Genomic DNA, 20,007 nt, shown 5'->3' with positions numbered 1-20,007 from the left:
TCTATGTATCTGTGTATTATGTATGTATCTATCAATCAATCAATCATCTTTGTATCTATGAATCTGTCAGTTACCTGACAGATTCATGCATATCTATGTATCTGTGTGTCTATCCATGTATCCATTTGCATCTATGTATCAATTATCTATGGATCTATCTAATAATCATCTATGTATTTATCTGTGTATCTATGTATATACCAATCAACCATCTGTGTATCTATGTACTTGTGTATTCATCCATTATCTATGTATCTATCTGTATAGCCATCTCTGTATCAATCATCTATGTGTCTATCTGTGTATCTGTTTGGTATCTATCTCAGGAAATGTTCCTGGATTTTTATTTTCATATTGTCCTGGCCTGGACCAGTGGGCTTAGGGCTTCCCTGGTGGCTCAGACAGTAAAGCATCTGCCTGTAATGTGGGAGACCTGGGTTCGATCCCTGGGTGTGGAAGATGCCCTGGAGAAGGAAATGGCAACCCACTCCAGTACGCTTGCCTGGAAAATTCCATGGATGGAGGAGCCTGGGAGGCTATAGTCCATGGGGTCGCAAAGAGCTGGACATGATTGGGCAACTTCACTGGTTCACTGGACCAGTGGGAGCCCCTTCAGGCTGGCTCCTCTGTCCTTTTGACATAACCTCATTGTTCTCTGAGCCCTTCTTTACTTTTTAGCACAAGAGCACACTGCTCTTGTACTCCTTCTGCCCCAATCTTGGAATCAACCATTTTCCCAAGGAGCCAGGATCCTTTCGGTGGGACTTGGCATTCACACATCAAGATCTGGACGTCTTTCCAATTTCTGCCTACACACGTAACTGCCTCTTTAAAGCTGATTCATTTGGGAGGGGTGGACTGATCTCTCCCACTGGATTCTGGAGCTGTATTTCCAGAGAAGAGCACAGTGCCCGGCACGTAATAGACACCCAGTACGTGATAGTGGAATGAATGAATGCAGTGTCCTGAAGTCTGTTGCCATGCTGAACCCTTTTCCCTAAGTCTCCGCCTCTGTCTGTGTCCCCAGGGTCCCCCTCAGGACCTGTCCGTTCATCTCTGGTGAGTAGAACCATCTTATTTTTAACTTGGAGTGCTTTGGGGTGGATGTTTGGGCTGAACATTGGGGTGCCACAAGGGGCTGCAAACAAGTCAGTTATTCATTCTTCAAACTTTGGGCCTTAACTACTGGGTCCAGCCCTACACCAGGGGCTGCTGAGGAGAGAGCACAGACCAAAGAGGGTCCTTGACTTTGGGATATTCGGTTCTAATGTAAAGAAAACGATGGTGACAATATAATGGGAGCTTCTTCTCCCTCTCCACCTGCCTTTTTTTGAGAACCTACTGCTTAGAGTACAATGAGGGATGGAGGTTTATACTGTCGCTTTGGAGCCCACTGACTTTGGTTCCAATCCTGACTCTAACATTATCCAGCTGTGTGACCTTTAGCCAGTAACTCAGCTTCTCTGCGCTTCAGCTTTCCTCCCTGGAAAACAGATTGGTAACAATATCTGATTCATAGGGCTGTTAAGAAGTTTCCATGAGCCTGTAAAGTGCTTAGCTCTATTCCTGACATGCAAAAAGCACTTTATTATCTATTCTTATTAGCATTAGCTGTTATGACCACATTTCATCCATTGTAAAATGCATATTTTTTGCTCTCACTATTTAACGCCTCTGGCATTGGAATAGTTCTTACAATTAGTGGTGTCTCAGTTCTTCTGCCTAATTTTATGGGTGCGTGTGTGTGCTAAGTCGCTCAGCCGTGTCAGACTCTGTGACCTCATGGACTGTAATCTGCCAGGCTCCTCTGTCCAGGCAAGAATACTGGAGTGGGTAGCCATTCCCTTCTCTGGGCAGATTCTTTACCATCTGAGCCACTAGGGAAACCAGTAATTTTTATTTCATAATTGCCCGTGAAAGCATGGTGTATTTTACAATGATTGGTATCCTAGACTGTGGTATTGTTTTTATGACCACTGTGTCAGCATTTTAAGGGCAATTCTTGTAATAATGCTTTGAGTGCATACTCCTCTTAATCTCTTTCTGCAATGGAGGAAACCAAGACTCAGAGAGCAGCAAGTAACTTGGTCAGTGTCACAAAGCAAGGAAGTGAAAGAGGTGGGATTCGAACCCAAGTCTGCTGGGCTTCAAAGCCCAACCTTATTACACAAAGGGCCTAATAACACTCCCGTGTGGTAAACACACACCACGTATGAGGCGCTTCAACTGCGTCTTTGCCTTTTGTCAAAAATGTTCCTCTGTGATGGGCAGTTTTATCTCCTCTTTTCAGAGAAGGAAATTAGGGCTGGGAGGAGCACACTCAGGTCCCGAGGTCACAGAGCAACTGGGTGGCGGATCCAGGGTTTAAACTGTGTTCACCTGAGGCAGGGCGCTCACTCTATCCCTGCCTGGCCAGATGCGGTAAAATGAGGCCACTGTGGCTGGAACTGGGGAGAGGAGAGAGCGAGACCCTGACTTTGGGTGCAGCAAGGATTTAAGGGGGTGCCAAAACCTCAGACTTTGAGAGCCACACTGTTTTTTTTTTGTGTGTGTGTGTGTGTGTGAGCCATACTCTTTTAATGTGATGTTTTAAAAAAACAAAAGCAATGGGAAAAAAAAAACAGCTATGATGGGCAAACTATCAACACTGTAAATCAAGTCAGGATATGACAGGTCTGGGAGTAGGGAAAGGTGAATTTCGGTCAGCCAGGCACGTGCAGAGTCAGGTCTTGTCCTTATTTGAAGTTTTGACATTTTATTCATCACAGATTTTTTTTCAATTTAGTTTTAAAATTGAGGTAAAATTCACATGACATAAAACTAACCATTTAAAGTGGCATTTATGTTATTATTTACACTTATATTACATATTCACATTTATCAATATAACTATATATTGCATAATGTAGTTCAGTTCAGTTCAGTTCCGTCGCTCAGTCGTGTCCAGCTCTTTGCAACCCCATGAATCACAGCACACCAGGCCTCCCTGTCCATCACCAACTCCCGGAGTTCACTCAGACTCACGTCCATCAAATTGGTGATGCCATCCAGCCATCTCATCCTCTCCTCCTGCCCCCAATCCCTCCCAGCATCAGAGTCTTTTCCAAATAGTCAACTCTTCGCATGAGGTGGCCAAAGTACTGGCGTTTCAGCTTTAGCATCGTTCCTTCCAAAGAAATCCCAGGGCTGATCTCCTTCAGAATGGACTGGTTGGATCTCCTTGCAGTCCAAGGGGCTCTCAAGAGTCTTCTCCAACACCACAGTTCAAAAGCATCAATTCTTTTTCTTCACAGTCCAACTCTCACATCCATACATGACTGCTGGAAAAACCATAGCCTTGACTAGATGGACCTTTGTTGGCAAAGTAATGTCTCTGCTTTTTAATATGCTATCTAGGTTGGTCATAACTTTTCTTCCAAGGAGTAAGCGTCTTCTAATTTCATGGCTGCAATCACCATCTGCAGTGATTTTGGAGCCCCCCGAAAACAAAGTCTGACATTGTTTCCACTGTTTCCCCATCTATTTGCCATGAAGTGATGGGACCAGATGCCATGATCTTCGTTTTCTGAATGTTGAGTTTTAAGCCAACTTTTTCACTCTCCTCTTTCACCTTCATCAAGAGGCTTTTTAGTTCCTCTTCACTTTCTGCCATAAGGGTGGTGTCATCTGTATATCTGAGCTTATTGATATTTCTCCCGGCAATCTTGATTCCAGCTTGTGCTTCTTCCAGCCCAGCGTTTCTCATGGTGTACTCTGCATATGAGTTAAATAAGCAGGGTGACAATATACAGCCTTATAATGTAGTTAGTTATATATTAAATATACAGCCAATAATGTAGTTAGTTATATATTAAAATACATGATGTAATTATATATATATATATATAATTAATACATATTAGGTTATATGTTTATATTATGGGAAGCCCTGATGGCTCTGCAATAAAGAATCTACCTGCCAATATTTGACAATGCAAGAGATGCAGGTTTGATCCCTGGGTCGGGAAGGTCCCCTGGATAAGGAAATGACAGCCCACTTCAGTATTCTTGCCTGAGAAATCCCATGGACAAAGAAGCCTGGCCAGCTATAGTGCATGGGATTGCAAAGAGTCAGACACGATTTAGAGACTTAACAACAAAAATGTATGATTAACATATATTATTTATGTTATATTCACACTTAGAGCATATAGGCATATTCACACATATATTATCTGTAATTATATGGTATATAATATAAATTGTTATATATTTACATACACATTCATTTTATATATAATAAATAATTCATATTTATATCATAAATGCATTATATATAGTTAGTATATATTATTTATGTTGCATACTAATTCCATACATACTGTCTATAACTGTATGCTGCTGCTGCTAAGTCACTTCAGTCGCGTCTGACTCTGTGCGACCCCATAGATGGCAGCCCACCAGGCTCCCCTGTCCCTGGGATTCTCCAGGCAAGAACACTTAGAGTGGGTTGCCATTTCCTTCTCCAATGCATGAACGTGAAAAAATAAAGAGAAGTCGCTCAGTCGTGTCCGACTCCTAGCGACCCCATGGACTTCAGCCCACCAGGCCCCTCTGTCCATGGGATTTTCCAGGCAAGAGTACTAGAGTGGGGTGCCATCATCTTCTCCGTAATTGTATAGTATATAATATATATTATGTGTTATATATTAATGTTTATATTTATAGCATAAACACATTGACATCATATTTATATAATTATGACATCATATTTATATAATTTATATATATAATTTATATAATTATGACTTATAATTATGTGTTATCTGTAGTTAATATATATTTTTATGTTATATACTTAAATTTATGCTATTAATATTTCATATTCTTGCTGATACATCATATATAATTATATATTATATATAATTAATATGTATTATTTCTGTTGTATATTTGCACTTATAGCATAATTATATTCATAGTCACATCTCTATTTACTTTTCACATTTATATTAAATGTACATTTACAATGGTATGCAACCAGCACCTCTCTCTAGCTCCGAAACATTTTCGCTGCCCCCCTGTCAACAGTGACCCCTCCTCTCCCTCCCCAAGCCCTGACAACCATGAACACACTTTCTGTGTCTATGAGTTTGCCAGTTCTGGGTGCTTCATATAAATGGAATTCTACCCTGTGTGCCCTTTGTGACTGGCTTCTCTCACTCAGCACCATGTTTTCAGGGTTCATTCGCCTTGTAGCACTTAATCAGTACTTCATTCCTTTGTATGGTTGCTTTTGCGATTTAGAAAATATTGCATTAAAGTGCTACTTATTTTCTTTGTTGTTATTTATCCTGGTGACTGAGTTTTTTGGCTTGCCCTTTAATTTTTGTACCTGAGGCTGTGTCTCACTCTCCTCATCCTATTTCCATCCTGGTGACCACAAAGATGGGCAGACAATGGGCACTCAGTAAATACCTTTCCAGAAATGCCAAATTTCAGAGTAAAAGGAAAAAAAAAAAACCCACACCTGTTTTTCTATACTCATACTCTCAATAGTTCTGAAACCAAATGTGTGGGTTTTTTGTTTTTTTTTTTTATTCTCCGCACCTAACAATTCTCTAATTCTACAGACACCAGCTTGGGTGTGCTGTGATTCAATTTGATTCTGACACGATTTGTCTGGAGTTAGCGACAAGTCCCATAGATTAAGGGCTTGGTTTCTAGCTCGGTTTACCTAGCTCACATGGTAAAAAAAATCCACGTGCAGTGCAGGAGACCTGGGTTCAATCCCTGGGTTGGGAAGATCCCCTGGAGAAGGAAATGACAACCCACTCCAGTATTCTTGCCTGGAGAATCCCATGGACAGAGGAGCCTGGCGGGCTACAGTCCATAGAGTTGCAAAGAGTCGGACACGACTGAGTGACTAACACACTTCAAGAGGTAGCCCTCCACTTTAGATGACAATCACAAGCCTGGGTCACCCAGACTTCTGACCCACCAGCTACAAATGGGAGCTTCCCATAGCCCCGTCCTTGGGTTTGATAATTTGCTAACACAAACTCCCAGAACTTGTAGAAACAGTTTCCTTACTAGACTGTTTATTATCAAAGGATTCAAATCAGGAACAGTCAGATGGAAGAGTTGCTTGGGGCAAGGTATGGGGAAATGGGACAGGGCTTCCATGCCCTCTCTGGGCTTGCACCCACCCACCCCACCCCTGGTATCTCTCTGTGTTCACCAACCTCGAATCTCTTCAAACACCTTGGTTGGGACTTCCCTGGTAGTTCAGTGGTTAAGACTTTGCACGTCCCATGCAGGGGGCACAGGTTTGATCGCTGGTCAGGGAAGTAGGATCCCACATGACGAGTGGTGGTGGTTAGGAATCTCCAGCCCACCCCCACCCCCGCCCCCTGCAAAAAAAAAAAATCAAAACTGTTTGGTTGGAGTTCGGTTGAGGCATCTTTATATAGGCAAGATTGATTAAATTATGGGTCGTTAGTGATGGACTCAACCTCCATCTTCGAAGATGTGGAGGTGGGGCAGGGCTGAAAGTTTCAAGCCTCTAATCACATGGCTCTTCTGACTACTAACCGTCATCCTGAGCCTATTAAAGAGCCCCCAGGGGCTTACCTGGTCTAGTGGCTAAGACTCCAAGCTCCCCATGCAGGGGGCCTGAGTTCAATCCCTGGTCAGGGAACTAGATCCCACATGCAGCTAATAGTTTGCAAGCTGCGACAAAGACCGATGATCCTGCGTGCCTCAACTAAGACCCAGGGCAGCCAAGTAAATAAAAGTAAATATTAAAAAAAGAAGAGCCCTAGTCAGCTTATTAGCATACAAAAAGACACTTATTGGGCTTCCCTGGTGGCTCAGAGGTAAAGAATCTGCCTGCCAATGAAGGAGAAACTGGTTCCATCCCTGATCCGGAAAGATCCCACATGCTGTGGAGCAACTAAACCCGTGTGCCACAACTATTGAGCCTGTGCTCTAGAGCCCGGGAGCCACAACTACTGAGCCCGTGTGCCCCAATAGAGAAAAGCCTACGCAGCAACAAAGACCCAACACAGCCAAAAAGAAAAATAAATAAAAATTTTAAAAAGACATATTACTTTGGAGATTCCAAAGGTTTTAGGAGTTATATGGAGAAGGCAATGGCAACCGACTCTAGTGTTCTTGCCTGGAGAATCCCAGGGACGGGGGAGTCTGGTGGGCTGCCGTCTATGGGGTCGCACAGAGGCGGACACGACTGAAGTGACTTAGCAGCAGCAGCATGCCAGGAAAGGGTGGAGAGCATAGAGAACAAATATATTTCTTCCTGTATCGCACTGAGACGTAGCTACACCCAAAGGATTGTGTTGTTTCCTGCAATCCAATTGTGAAAGCTTGGGCGTGACTTAAAGGTGTCTAATGAGGCAGTGGGGTGCCACTGCCTCCCCCAGGATTACCTATCAGAGTTACGTGAACCTCTCTTCTTGGTATGTCTTGACAGGTACGCTGGCCCCATGGAGCGAGCCGGGGCGGAAAGCATTCTTACCAACCGCTCGGATGGGACGTTCTTGGTGCGGCAGAGGGTGAAGGATGCAGCGGAATTTGCCATCAGCATTAAGTAATTTCTTCTTTCCTGGTCCGTTTCCCCTTGTGAGCTGAGCACTTCAGGTGCTTAGGAAGGATGAAACCATTTGGGTATTGTTTCTGAGGGCTCTGAAGAGCTCCAGTACCAGTCCTTTATGTCTCAGTGCAGGAAAAGAATTCAGCGAGAGGCAAAGTGATAGATATGAAGTGACTTTTATTAGGATAGGATGCTTGTGAGGTTTACAAAAGGGTGAGCCAGAAATGCTCTGCCCTAAGAACTCACTGGGCTACAATTTCATAAACAAAGGAAAAGTGGGGAGGGGGAAGAGAACTTCTTTGACTTTCTTGAGTAGATAGATGTCATGCTTCCGGCATCAGCTCCTCCTCCCCCAGGTTGAGTAGGAGACTTTTCTTGTCCCTGTGTGGTCCGCAAATTATTGTTCTTCTTGTGTGCAGAGAGCATGTCCTAGGATTCATTAACTTACTGAGCTCCCTGGACAGGAGGTGGGGCTCATGCCACCATTGTTTTATTGTTTTGGGTCATATCCCGAGACTCTGTGACATGCCTGTGTGGCTAAGCAAGCCTGCTCGGTTTTGTGGTTAAGCAAATCTGCTTTCTTGAGTAATCATTAACTTACAGGGGTCTCCCATGTTTTTCTATTTACCATCCCTTAGTGGGATTGAGTGTTTAATCACCTACTTTGTCCCTTTGCTCTGTCCCTGTCAAGACGATTGACTATCGTACGTTAACAAGTCACTTTTTATTGAGCTCCTGTAGGGTCCTGTGTGTTTTTAATTTTTGTTTTTTATTTCTTTTCATTGATTGGTAACCCACAGAAAAAAAAGATATGCTTCTTAAGGCTCTAAGGGGACATTAAGCATACTCTTTGTTGTTGTATGCTGTGTACTGTCCGCCTCTTTGTGACCCCATGGACTGCAGCACACCAGGCTTCCCTGTCCTTCACCATCTCCCAGAGTTTGCTCCAACTCATGTCCATTGATGGGTGATGCCATAAGAGGCAGAAATGCAGTCTGGACCCAAGTCTTGCAGACCCTGGCTGTCCTGCCTTTCTGTTTGTTTTGGGTGCAGCTTCTTTCTTGTGGTGACTCGTTTCCTTGTTGGTTTTTTCATTTTGTCTTGTGATGATAAGTGGGGCTTTCCCCACGGGCATCTTTGCAGCTTGGGTGTCCAGAGATTTTGCATTTGCTTCCGTTGGGAATCACCAACAAGTTTACTTCTTTTTCAGATTAAAATAGTTTTGTTTAATTCTTAGTTTCCCAGTCTATACTGGGATGGTTTAAGTATAAACGCTAAACCCGTAAGAAGGTGAGGTTAAGGTGGTGAATTCTTAAGTGTGACTTCTCTATTTTGAGTCTGAGACAAACAAGCTTTCACATGGTCCCTGCTGTGCTGATGGGTGGAGTTTTTCTAGAACACGTTTTCCCCCCTGAGGATGTAGCTTTTTGACTTGACAGTCCAGCCTTTTGGAATGAGGGTGGGTCTCAGTGCCAACTCTCTACCCAACAAGGACACAATAACTCATCTCGTATTTCTGTGTGATCAAGATGCGTGCTCTAGGGAATTCCCTGGTGGTCCAGTGGGGGCTGCCTTGCCTGCAATGTGGGAGACCCAGGTTTAATCCCTTGGTCAGAAAGATCCCCTGGAGAAGGAAATGGCAACTCACTCCAGAATTCTTGCCTGGAGAATTCCATGGACAGAGGAGCCTGGTGGGCTACAGTCCATGGGGTCACAAAGAGTTGCACACGATTGAGCAACTAACACTTTTACTTTCCAATGGTTAGGACTACTGAGGGCCTGAGTTTGATCCCTGGTTGGAGATCCTGCAAGCTGCATCGCACAGCCAAAATTGAATTGACACATACTTTTAAGTTTCATCCTCATTTTGTCCTTTGGGGGATTTCCCTTACTTTTTTTTTTTTTTTTTTTAAGAGTTCAGCATTCTTCTCTCAGCATTTCTAGGGGTTTTTTGAAGTAGGAGATTTTTTTTTTTTTGGTTATCTAATTCTTCATGTAAACAGAATCACTCCTGCCAATTCATGTCTCTTCCGGGTCCTTACTAGTCTGTGGTCCGCCATATTGGTGGAAATGAATTCCCTTCTCCTGCATCCTTTAGATTCTATGGTCCTTTGTATTTGTGGAAGTGGAGATTTCATTCAATCTATTCTAGAAGGATGCCTTGCTTACAGAGTCTATTTGACTTCTCGGCAACCCTGAGTTAAGGAAGATGATTCCTATTACACGGGGAAGAAATGAAGGCTTAGAACAGCAAAGTCTCCAGGGAAGGGATTCTGTTGGGTTCCAGTGGTTGCCTGTTCCCTCCAGTAGCCAAGTACCCTTCTTCCATGGTTGAGGTGCGGGGTTATAGCCTGGGACTGAGACGCAACAGGAAATGGGCCTGAATTCCCCGACTCAGGTCTCAGTGACATCTTGTTCTCTTTCCCTGCATGCAGGTATAATGTTGAAGTCAAGCATATTAAAATCATGACAGCAGAAGGACTGTACCGGATTACAGAAAAGAAAGCTTTCAGGGGACTTACGGTAAGGGTCAATCTACCCCTAACCCCAGTCTTTCAGAGTCTAAGTTGGACCCTCTCTGAGGCTCCACCTTAGGACCCCTTTTCCTCCATCCAGAATAACCACTCCAAGAGGCACTATGGAGCAACTGGCTTTAAACTTGTTTTTCTTATCACCAACAATGAGAATAATAATAATAACAACAGTAGCTGCAGTGATCATTTGCAAAGCACTTGTTGAGTGCCAGACATATTATCATTAGGACTGCAGGTCATTTGCTCAGCTCTGAGTTCCCATTTCACAGATGGGGAAAACTGAGGTTTAGTTCTCATCTGGTGTCATAGAATGGCAGAGTCTCTATTTTTGTCAGACATCAAGAGTTAGTTCTTCTTGCAAGGCAGACATAGAGATACAGACATAGAGAACCAGTGTATGGACACCAAGGTGGGAAAGGGGGAGTAGGATGGATTGGGAGATTGGGACTGGCATATACACACTAGTATGTGTGAAACGGAAAACTGAGAGCCTGCTGTATAGCACAGGGAACTCTACTTAATGCTCTGCTGCTGCTGCTGCTGCGTCGCTTCAGTCGTGTCCGACTCTGTGTGACCCCATAGACGGCAGCCCACCAGGCTCCCCCGTCCCTGGGATTCTCCAGGCAAGAACACTGGAGTGGGTTGCCATTTCCTTCTCCAATGCAGGAAAGTGAAAAGTGAAAGTGAGGTCGCTCAGTCGTGTCCGACTCTGTGCGACCCCATGGACTGCCGCCTACCAGGCTCCTCCGTCCATGGGATTTTCCAGGCAAGAGTACTGGAGTCGGGTGCCATTGCCTTCTCTGACTTAATGCTCTGTGGGGACCTAAATGGGAAGGAAATCCAAGAAAGAGGGGATATATATACATGTACATAGAGCTGATTCACATTGCTGTATAGCAGAAATGAACACAACATTGTAAAGCAACTATACCCCAATTTAAAAAGATTTAGCTCTCCTTAACCTGTTTAATGACCATTTCATGGAGAATCCAGAGGCCTTTCAAGTGTTTTTGCTTCTATTTGTTGCCATGCAATTTTGGGCTATCTTTTAGACCTCTTAAGCCCATTGATAAGGCTCATGGATCCTGCCCATGGTCTGTGGATCCTTGAGGAGCTTTGAATTCTCTGGAAAAAAAATCTAGAATTTTGCATATATCTGCATTTTTTTTTTTTTAGGCAGATGTCTCAAATTTCATTTGAGCTTCAAACAGATCCTTTACTCCCGCAAAGGTTAGGGACTGTTCCTTCATTCCAAATACCTTTTTCTCCCCCAAACTTTTTATTCTGAAAATTTTTCCTCCCCCCCCCCATTTTTTTTATTTCTGAAAAATTACTGAGATGTTACTGGAATAGTGTCATGAATATTTGTGGGCCTTTCACCTGGTTTTACTGATTGGTTGTTAATATTCTTCCTCTTTTGCTTTCTTTCTCTCCCTCTCTGCCTCTACACACACACACACACACACATTTGTTTTGTACTATTGAGGAGTAATTCGCAGATATCAAGATCTTTCCTATAATTTAGAAAAATGGTACCAATGAACCTATTGCAGGGCGGAGATGTAGAGAACAGACTTGTGGGCACAGTACGGGGAGGAGAGGGCGGGACAAACCTAGAGAGCAGCGTGGAAATACACATGCTGCCATGTGTAATGCTATGCTAAGTTGCTTCAGTCGTGTCCAACTCTTTACGGCCCCATGGACTGTAGCCCGCCAGGCTCCTCTGTCCATGGGATTCCCCAGGCAAGAATACTGGAGTGGGTTGCCATGCCCTCTTCCAGAACCACGTGCAAAATAGATAACTCATAGGAAGTTGCTGTATAACGCAGAGAGATCACCCTGGTTCTCTGTGATGGCCTAGAGAGGTGGGAAGGGGTAGAAGGTGGCAGGGAGATTCAGGTGGGAGGGGACATATGTATACTTAGAGCAGATTCACATTGTTGTATGGCAGAAACCAGCACAACATTGTAAGCAATTATCCTCCAATTAAAAATAAATTAAAAAAATTCTTCCTATAAGTACTTTAGCGTGCATATCTGAAGAGCTAAGACAATTTTTTTTCTCCTCACCAGCGTATCATTATCACAGTCAGGGAGTTGAACGTTGATACAAAATTATTACCTAATACAGTGGGTTTTCCAAGCTCCCTGAAGGCCCCAATTACGTTTATTATAGCCTTTTCATCCCCAGGATGTAATCAGGGGAATCACACGTTGCATTCATGTCCTTAGTGTCTCTCTTAATTTGCGAGAGCTCCCCAGTCTTTTATTTATTTCTTTGGTCTTTCATGACATTGGCGTTTTTTTTGTCTGTTTGTTTTCCCAAGTGAGAGAATGTGTTAATACAACAAAGATGAAATAAACAACCAGAGTTTTGAGTGTTTCTTCACACTTGTAATGAACTGGAAAAATATTTCAATTACATATAACAACCATACTCTGTTAAAAAAAAAAAAAAGGCACTCCCATCACCTATGACGGTGTCACTTTTAAAAAGAATTAAATGTGTTTATTTTTAATTGAAGGATAATTGTTTTATAGTATTGTGTTGGTTTCTGCCAAACATCGGGCTTCCCTGATAGCTCAGTTGATAAAGAATCTGCCTGCAATGCAGAAGGCCCTGGTTCAATCACTGGCTTGGGAAGATCTGTTGGAGAAGGGATAGGCTACCCACTCCAGTATGCTTGGGCTTCCCTGGTGCCTCAGCTGGTAAAGAATCCGCCTGCACTGTGGGGGACCTGGGTTCGATCCCTGGGTTGGGAAGATCCCCTGGAGAAGGGAAAGGCCACTCACTCCAGTATTCTGGTCTAGAGAATTCCACGGACTCTATAGTCCATGGGGTTGCAAAGAGTCGGACATGACTGAGCACCTTTCACTTTCACTGCCAAACATCAACATGAATTAGGACACTGGCATTTTTGAAGTCTAGAACTCCTAAACATATAAAATATTTTGTTTTGCAAAGTGTCCCTTAATTTTGACTTGCCTTTTCCCCCACTCTTAGGATGAGCTTGAACATTTGTGGGAGAAATAGTCATAAATGACACACATCTGACTCTTGAATTCAGATGAGTCTTATTATAGAGACTGGCCTTCCCTTGTGGCTCAACTGGTAAAGAATCCAGCTGCAATTTGGGAGACCTGGGTTTAATCTCTGGGTTGGGAAGATCCCTGGGAGAAGGGAAAGGCTACCTACTCCAGTATTCTGGCCTGGAGAATTCCATGAACTGTACAGTCCATCGGGTTGCAAAAAGTCAGACACGACTGAGTGACTGTCACACGTTCACATAGAGACCACCTTTTGGCTACTACACTTTATCTCTTGTCCTAGGACTGAATGCTGGATCTGTCCTTTTCTAGCCGTGTGACCCTGGATGAGCCTTCTCTGTGACTAAGTTTCTCCATCTATAAAATAGGGGACTCACCAATGTATTTACCTCCCATGATTATTAAGAAATTTTAAAAAATATTCATTTTTTAAAACCAAAAAAAAAAAAAAATGGGGGCTGGGTCTTCATTTCTGTGCCCGCTTTTCTCTACTTGCAGCAGGCGGGGGCTAGACTCTAGCTGAGGTGCGCAAGCTTCTCACTGTGGTGGCTTCTCTTGCTGCAGAGCCTTAGAAGGCTTGTGGGCTTCAGTAGTGGTGGCGCATGGGCCCAGCACTTGCAGCTCCTGGACTCTAGAGCACAGGCCCAGGAGTTGTGGCGCAGGGCTTTAGTTGCTCCGTGGTTTATGGGATCCTCCTGGATCAGGGATTGAACCCATGTCTCCTGCACTGGCAGGCAGACTGTTTACCACTGAGCCACCAGATCAGACCAGATCAGTCGCTCAGTCGTGTCCGACTCTTTGCGACCCCATGAATCGCAGCACGCCAGGCCTCCCTGTCCATCACCAACTCCCAGAGTTCACTCAGACTCACGTCCATGGAGTCAGTGATGCCATCCAGCCATCTCATCCTCTGTCATCCCCTTCTCCTCCTGCCCCCAATCCCTCCCAGCATCAGAGCCACCAGAGAAGCCCCTAAATATTTATTTTTAATCAGCGGACAATTTCTTTACAATGTTGTGTTGCTTCTGCCATACAATAATGTGAACCAGCCATAAATATACATATATCTCCTCCCCCTTGAGCCTCCCTTCCACCCCTCTAGGTTATTAAGAGATTTTGATGATGTGTGGTTGCACACTGACCCGCACACAGTAGTTGCTTCATAAACAACATTTATTATTATTACAATTATCTGTAAAAATAGATCTCTTGACACCCAGAGGGTGGAGGGGGGGGTTTGGTTTTGGTGAACTGGTCGTCAAGCAAGTTGATTATTTGGTAAGTTTATCACGAAACAAACGATATTAGGAGAACTGTCTTGAGACAATGTGATTTCTTCCCCATAAAATGGTCCTGGCCTCTGGGAAGGGAGTTAGCTCCCTGTCAAGGGGAGCTTTCAAGGAGTCTGTTGCCAGGGAGCGCAGAAGAGGGGTCTGTTTTACACAAGGAGTTGGACGTGGTTCCTTCCAGTTCTGGCTCCCTCCCTTGTGGGCTGGCCCTCTGGAAGAGCATCTGTCCTGTTCTCTTTCTAGGAGCTGGTGGAATTCTACCAACAGAACTCTCTGAAGGATTGCTTCAAGTCGCTGGACACCACCCTGCAGTTCCCCTTCAAGGAGCCTGAGAGGAGAGCCATCAACAAACCATCAGGTAGAAGGCCTCCAGATGGGGGCCTGTAGTGCCAGCTCCTTTCTGTAGTGCAGGGAACGCTGGGGGATGCTGAAGACATTGCTTCCAGTGGGCATGGAGAAGTCCTATCTGTGAAAGAGCCTGAACTCCTTCCCACTTCCAGTTTGTCCCTTTGCTCCTGAGAGATCTGCATATCCATTTGCTTGGATGAAAGGGGTTACTTTCATATTTGGGAAAATGAGGATACAAGAAACCAGAAGGGTGCTCATCTATATATTTTAAGCCTTTAATTTTGTATTAAATCAGGCATTAATCAGTATCGATAACCTTCTCCTGGGCTTCCCTGGTGGCTCAGATTGTAAAGAATCTGCCTGCAATTCAGGAGACCCGGGTTCCAACCCTGGGTCGGGAAGAGCCTCTGGAGAAGGGAATGGCTACCCACTCTAGTGTTCTTTTTGGGATAATCCCATGGATAGAGGAACCTGGCGGGCTACAGTCCATGGGGTCATAGAGAGTTGGACACGACTGAGTGACTAAAACAGCAATAAACTTTCTCCCACAGAAAGGCAAGATCTTTAGCATTCTCTTACTTCTGTTTTCCTTTGTATAGCTTACTAACCTGGTTTGTTGAAATTTTCTGGAGTGTTGGCTATGATTTTCTGTGAGTGAAAACAATCATGCCTTACATTTTAGGAATTCTTTCTTCACCATTGCATTTCAATTTGCAAAGTTGTTATCAAGCATTGTTTAAACTGTCTACATTTCTTATTTTCCATGTTTTCCTTTATTTTTAAAATTCCTTATTCTAATTCAAATTTTATTTTGCTGGAGTGCATTCTGGAGTATGTTTAGTGGAAAAGTCACATGGGTGGTGGAGTTTCTGAACTCTTACCTGTCCAAAAAAATTTTAAGATGGATTTAAAAATTAATTATTGTTCAAATGTTTGCCTATAAAATAACAGTTTCCCACTGGAAAAAGCTGTATTTTTGAGAAAGCGACACCAGCACAACATCGGGACTCTAAGATGAAAATTGTCCTTATTCTCATCACCCAATCAGATGTTTCTGTCTGCACATTTCTTCCTGGAAAATATATTCAGTCAGCCTATCTGCAGAAATACTACAAACTAATTTTCTACAATATCACTTAATATTGTACTTTGAGAAGTTTTCCTGTGTCCCTTTCCCCCTTGCTTATCTTTCTCTCTCTTTTTCTTTTCTTGTTTCTAAAAAAAAAAAAAAATTCTGTTTGTTTATTTATTTGGCTGTGCTGGGTCTTAGTTCGGCACCCGGGATCTTCCCTCTTCATTGTGACATCCAGGATCTTTTTAGTTGTGACATGGGGGACCTTGAGGTGTGGCGTGTGGACACTTAATTGTGACATGTGGGACCCAGTTCCCTGCCCAAGGATTGAACCTGGGCCCCCTGCATTGGGAGCACAGAATCTTAGCCACTGGGTCACCAAAGGAAGCCCCTCTCCTTCTCTTTTTTAACTCTTAGACCTCCTTCATATAATTAATATTATCTGGAATGAAAATTTCCACATCTTTCTTCTGTTTCTCTTACTATGAATATATGTGTGTGTTTGTTAGTTGCTCAGTCACGTCCAACTCTTTGTGACCCCATGGACTCTAGCTCACCAGGCTCCTCTGTCCGTGGAATTTTCCAGGCAAGAATACTGGAGTGCCTCGCCATTTCCTCCTGCAGGGGATCTTCCCGACCAAGGGTCTCCTGCATCGCAAACAGTTCTTTACCATCTGAGCCACCAGGAAAGCATGAATAGATACAAAACATTTTAAAGATCATATATGGTATTATCCTCTAAATTTGCACCCTGGTTGGGCTGGAAGAATGATCTGGGAAGACAGCTGTCTTCCCTCAGAACACAGGGCGCCTAACACTCAGTGGAAAGAAGCATTGAGGGGTCCTTTATCCCAGTGCATTCTCCTGAGAGCATTGTCCTCTGCAGGTGGTGGGTGGGTGGGAGGGCTCTGCTCCGGGCTGTTTCCCATGTCTGCTCTCTGCCATACAGCCGGGAGCATCAAGATCTTTGGCACTGCTAAAGCCCGCTATGACTTCTGCGCCCGGGACCGGTCAGAGCTGTCCCTCAAAGAGGGCGACATCGTCAAGATCCTTAACAAGAAGGGGCAGCAGGGCTGGTGGCGAGGGGAGATCTATGGCCGGGTGAGTCGGGGCGGGGCTCTGCCGTTACAGTGGGGCTGTCCTGGATGGTGGACTGGGGAGGGTGGGCGGGGGGGCGTCCCTGGTTGGAAAGGAGGAAGGGACAGAGATTTCATGTATGCATCTTGCATTTATTTATTGAGCACCTACTATGTGCCATTCTGCTGGGTGCCGAGGAGGCACAGAGGAGCACAGTACCATCGCTGTCCCACGAAACTCATAATTTAGTGGGAAATGTGGAACTGTGAACATGCCCTCGTGAGAGTGAATGGTCAAGATTGAGATGGGGAATTGTAAGGCACCTTGGGAGCCCCCGGGGAACCTCTGACTCACCCCGGATGAGGTCAAGACACCTTCTGAGAGGCAAGCTGATCACTGAGGGATGAGTAAAGTTAGCCAGGTAAAAAGGTCACAGTTGGGGGGGAGGGGGACCAGTGTGGGAAGCTATTGCAAACAAACCATCATGTGCAAAGGCCCTGGGGTGAGAGAGTGAATGGCATGTTTGGGGGAACCTGAAGGGAGGAGTTTGTCTGTCTTCTTCACATCAGTGTCTCCGGTGCCTGGAACAGTGGCTGTCATGTAGTTGCTCAATATTTATTGAATGCATGAAGAAGCAGACCAACTACTTTTGCCTTCTGTGTTCTTTGCCTGAATTTGGACTTTCAGGAGGGAACTCAAATTTTCTCAGAAAACTTTGCTTCTCTTTGCTTCTTATTTTTGTCTCACAAAGGCGGAGAAAGTCTTCTTTATTTTATCGGCTGATGAATTTCTAGTCTCCAGCATATTGCCTTGCTTGTATAGGTTTCTCAAAAAGTACTTGTTGAATGAAGATAAGGACAGCAGTTAGGAGCTTAAATTCTACCAGAGGGAAACATGAAAAGTGACCTCTGAAAAATTGCTCAGGAGAATTGTTTTAGGAGCCATAGAGGGTAAATGTATTGTGCGATGGAGGACAAATGGGGTGTGAGGGAGCCTTATGGGGTGTTTAGGAAGGTCTGGGCTATAAAGAATTCATCCACCCATCCACCCATCCATTGTTCTATCCATCCATCCACCCACCCACCCATCCATCCTTCATTTTGTCCTTCCATACATTGTTCACCCATCCATACATCATTCCATCCATCCATCCATTCATCCATCCACTCATCATTTAATCATTCATCCATTATTACATCCACCCATCCCTTGTTCATCCATCCATTCATTCCATCCATCCATCCATCTTTCCAACATCCATCCATCATTCCATCATCCATCCCTTGTTCATCCATCCATTCATTCCATCCATCCATCTTTCCAACATCCATCCATCATTCCATCATCCATCCCTTGTTCATCCATCCATCCATCATTCATCCATCTATCTTTTCAACAAATATTTATTAAGGATTTACTGTGTTCCAGGAACTATTCTAGGTTTTTGGAACTCAGTGATGAATCAGACAGACAAAAATCCCTGCCCTGTTGTAGGGAAGGGAGAGGGAACAGAGAACAAGTCCGTAAATAAGTAACATATATAATCAATTAGATGGTGAAAAGTGTTATGGAAAAGTAGTAAGTGGGGGTGGACAGTGTCGGCGGGGGGTGAGGTTTGCAGTGCTTAAATTGGATGGTTAGAAGTCCTTATGGATAAGGTGACGCATGAGTAAAGGACAGGAGGAGGTGCAGGTGGTCAGCTGAGGGTGTATCCGGGGAGCTACGTTCTGGGGTAGAAGGTGTGGCAGGTGCAAAGACCCTGAGGTAGAGGAAACCTGGCCGGTGTGTCAAGGAACAGTGGGAGAATGCACAGAGAGGCCGCCCTGACTCCTTCCCTGTCTCTTTCCAGATTGGCTGGTTCCCCTCCAACTATGTGGAAGAGGACTATTCTGAGTACTGCTGAGCCTTGGCACATTGGCAGAGAGAAAAGAGATTCTAGGCTCCAAGCCCAGGATGAACAGGCAGTAGGGCCAGGAGCTGAGACAGATCCTGGTAGGCTGAGAGTCCACGGACTGTGGAGGGCTAGCCTCCAGCTGGCAGGGCTCTAAGGATGATGCCCTGCCATGGTTAATTTATAACACATGCATTTCCTCCTGGGTCCCCTTGAGAAGGTGGGGCTCCAGGCAACTACTTCCAATAAAATGATAAATGGATGGACTGTGTCAGACCTGCAAGGGGAATGGTGGGAGAGGGAGTTGGGACAGACACAAGCCCCCTCACTGATTCCTGCTTTCCAGCTCTCTCACCTTTCTCTGTCACTTAAGATAAGACCTCGAAGACTTAGAGAATGAACTATGGTTGCCGGTGGTGTGGGGTGGTGGGGGGAGGATGGGAGGAAGGGATAGTTAGGGAGTTTGGGATGGATATGTACACACTGCTATATTTAAAATGGATAACAACAGGGCCCTGCTGTGTATAGTACATGGAACTCCAGTGCTCAAGGTTATGTGGCAGCCTGGATGGGAGGGGAGTTTGGGGGAGAATGGACATGTGTATGTATATGGCTGGGTCCCTTCACTATTCACTCGAAACTATCACAATATTGTTTGTTAATTCAGTTCAGTTCAGTTCAGTTCAGTTCAGTCGCTCAGTCGTGTCCGACTCTTTGCCACACCATGAATCGCAGCATGCCAGGCCTCCTTGTCCATCACAAACTCCTTTGTTAATTGGCTATACCCAAATAGAAAATAAAAAAGTTTAGAATATCAAAACAAATAAGGCCTGAAATACGGAAATGGGACTCCTATGTGGCAGGAAAGAATTTTACACTCACGGATTGTTGTTGTTCAGTTACTAAGTCACGTCTGATTCTTTGCAGCCCCGTGGTCTGCAGTACGCCAGGCTTCCCTGTCCTTCACTATCTCATGGAATTTGTTCAAATTCATATCCATTGAGTCGGTGATGCTACTGAACCAACTCATGCTCTGTTTCCCCTTCTTCTCCTGCCCTCAATCTTTACAGCATCAGGGGCTTTTCCAATGAGTCAGATCTTCGTTACAGAAGGCCAAAGTGTTGGAGCTTCAGCTTCAGTATCAGTCATTCCAATGAA

At 44.4% G+C, this 20,007-nt stretch overlaps 1 protein-coding gene across 4 annotated transcripts in view; it reads left to right on the top strand.

The window, feature by feature from the left end:
• Positions 1-19,112, top strand: part of VAV1 (vav guanine nucleotide exchange factor 1) — a 63,904-nt gene extending 44,792 nt beyond the window's left edge. For all 4 annotated transcript variants that reach the window (XM_061422420.1, XM_061422421.1, XM_061422418.1 and 1 more), the window contains 6 exons: positions 1,028-1,059; positions 7,472-7,588; positions 10,027-10,114; positions 14,705-14,819; positions 16,831-16,982; positions 18,808-19,112. In XM_061422420.1, the coding sequence (XP_061278404.1) occupies positions 1,028-1,059; positions 7,472-7,588; positions 10,027-10,114; positions 14,705-14,819; positions 16,831-16,982; positions 18,808-18,861 (558 nt within the window). In that variant the 3' untranslated portion in view covers positions 18,862-19,112. The remainder of the gene's footprint in view (positions 1-1,027; positions 1,060-7,471; positions 7,589-10,026; positions 10,115-14,704; positions 14,820-16,830; positions 16,983-18,807) is intronic.
• The last annotated feature ends 895 nt before the right edge of the window (positions 19,113-20,007 follow it).

This window comes from Bos javanicus, chromosome 7 (genome assembly GCF_032452875.1).
Source record: "Bos javanicus breed banteng chromosome 7, ARS-OSU_banteng_1.0, whole genome shotgun sequence".
Classification (NCBI taxonomy): domain Eukaryota; kingdom Metazoa; phylum Chordata; class Mammalia; order Artiodactyla; family Bovidae; genus Bos; species Bos javanicus.
Note: the sequence above shows the minus strand (reverse complement) of the source record. Positions and strands in the feature narration are given on the sequence as shown.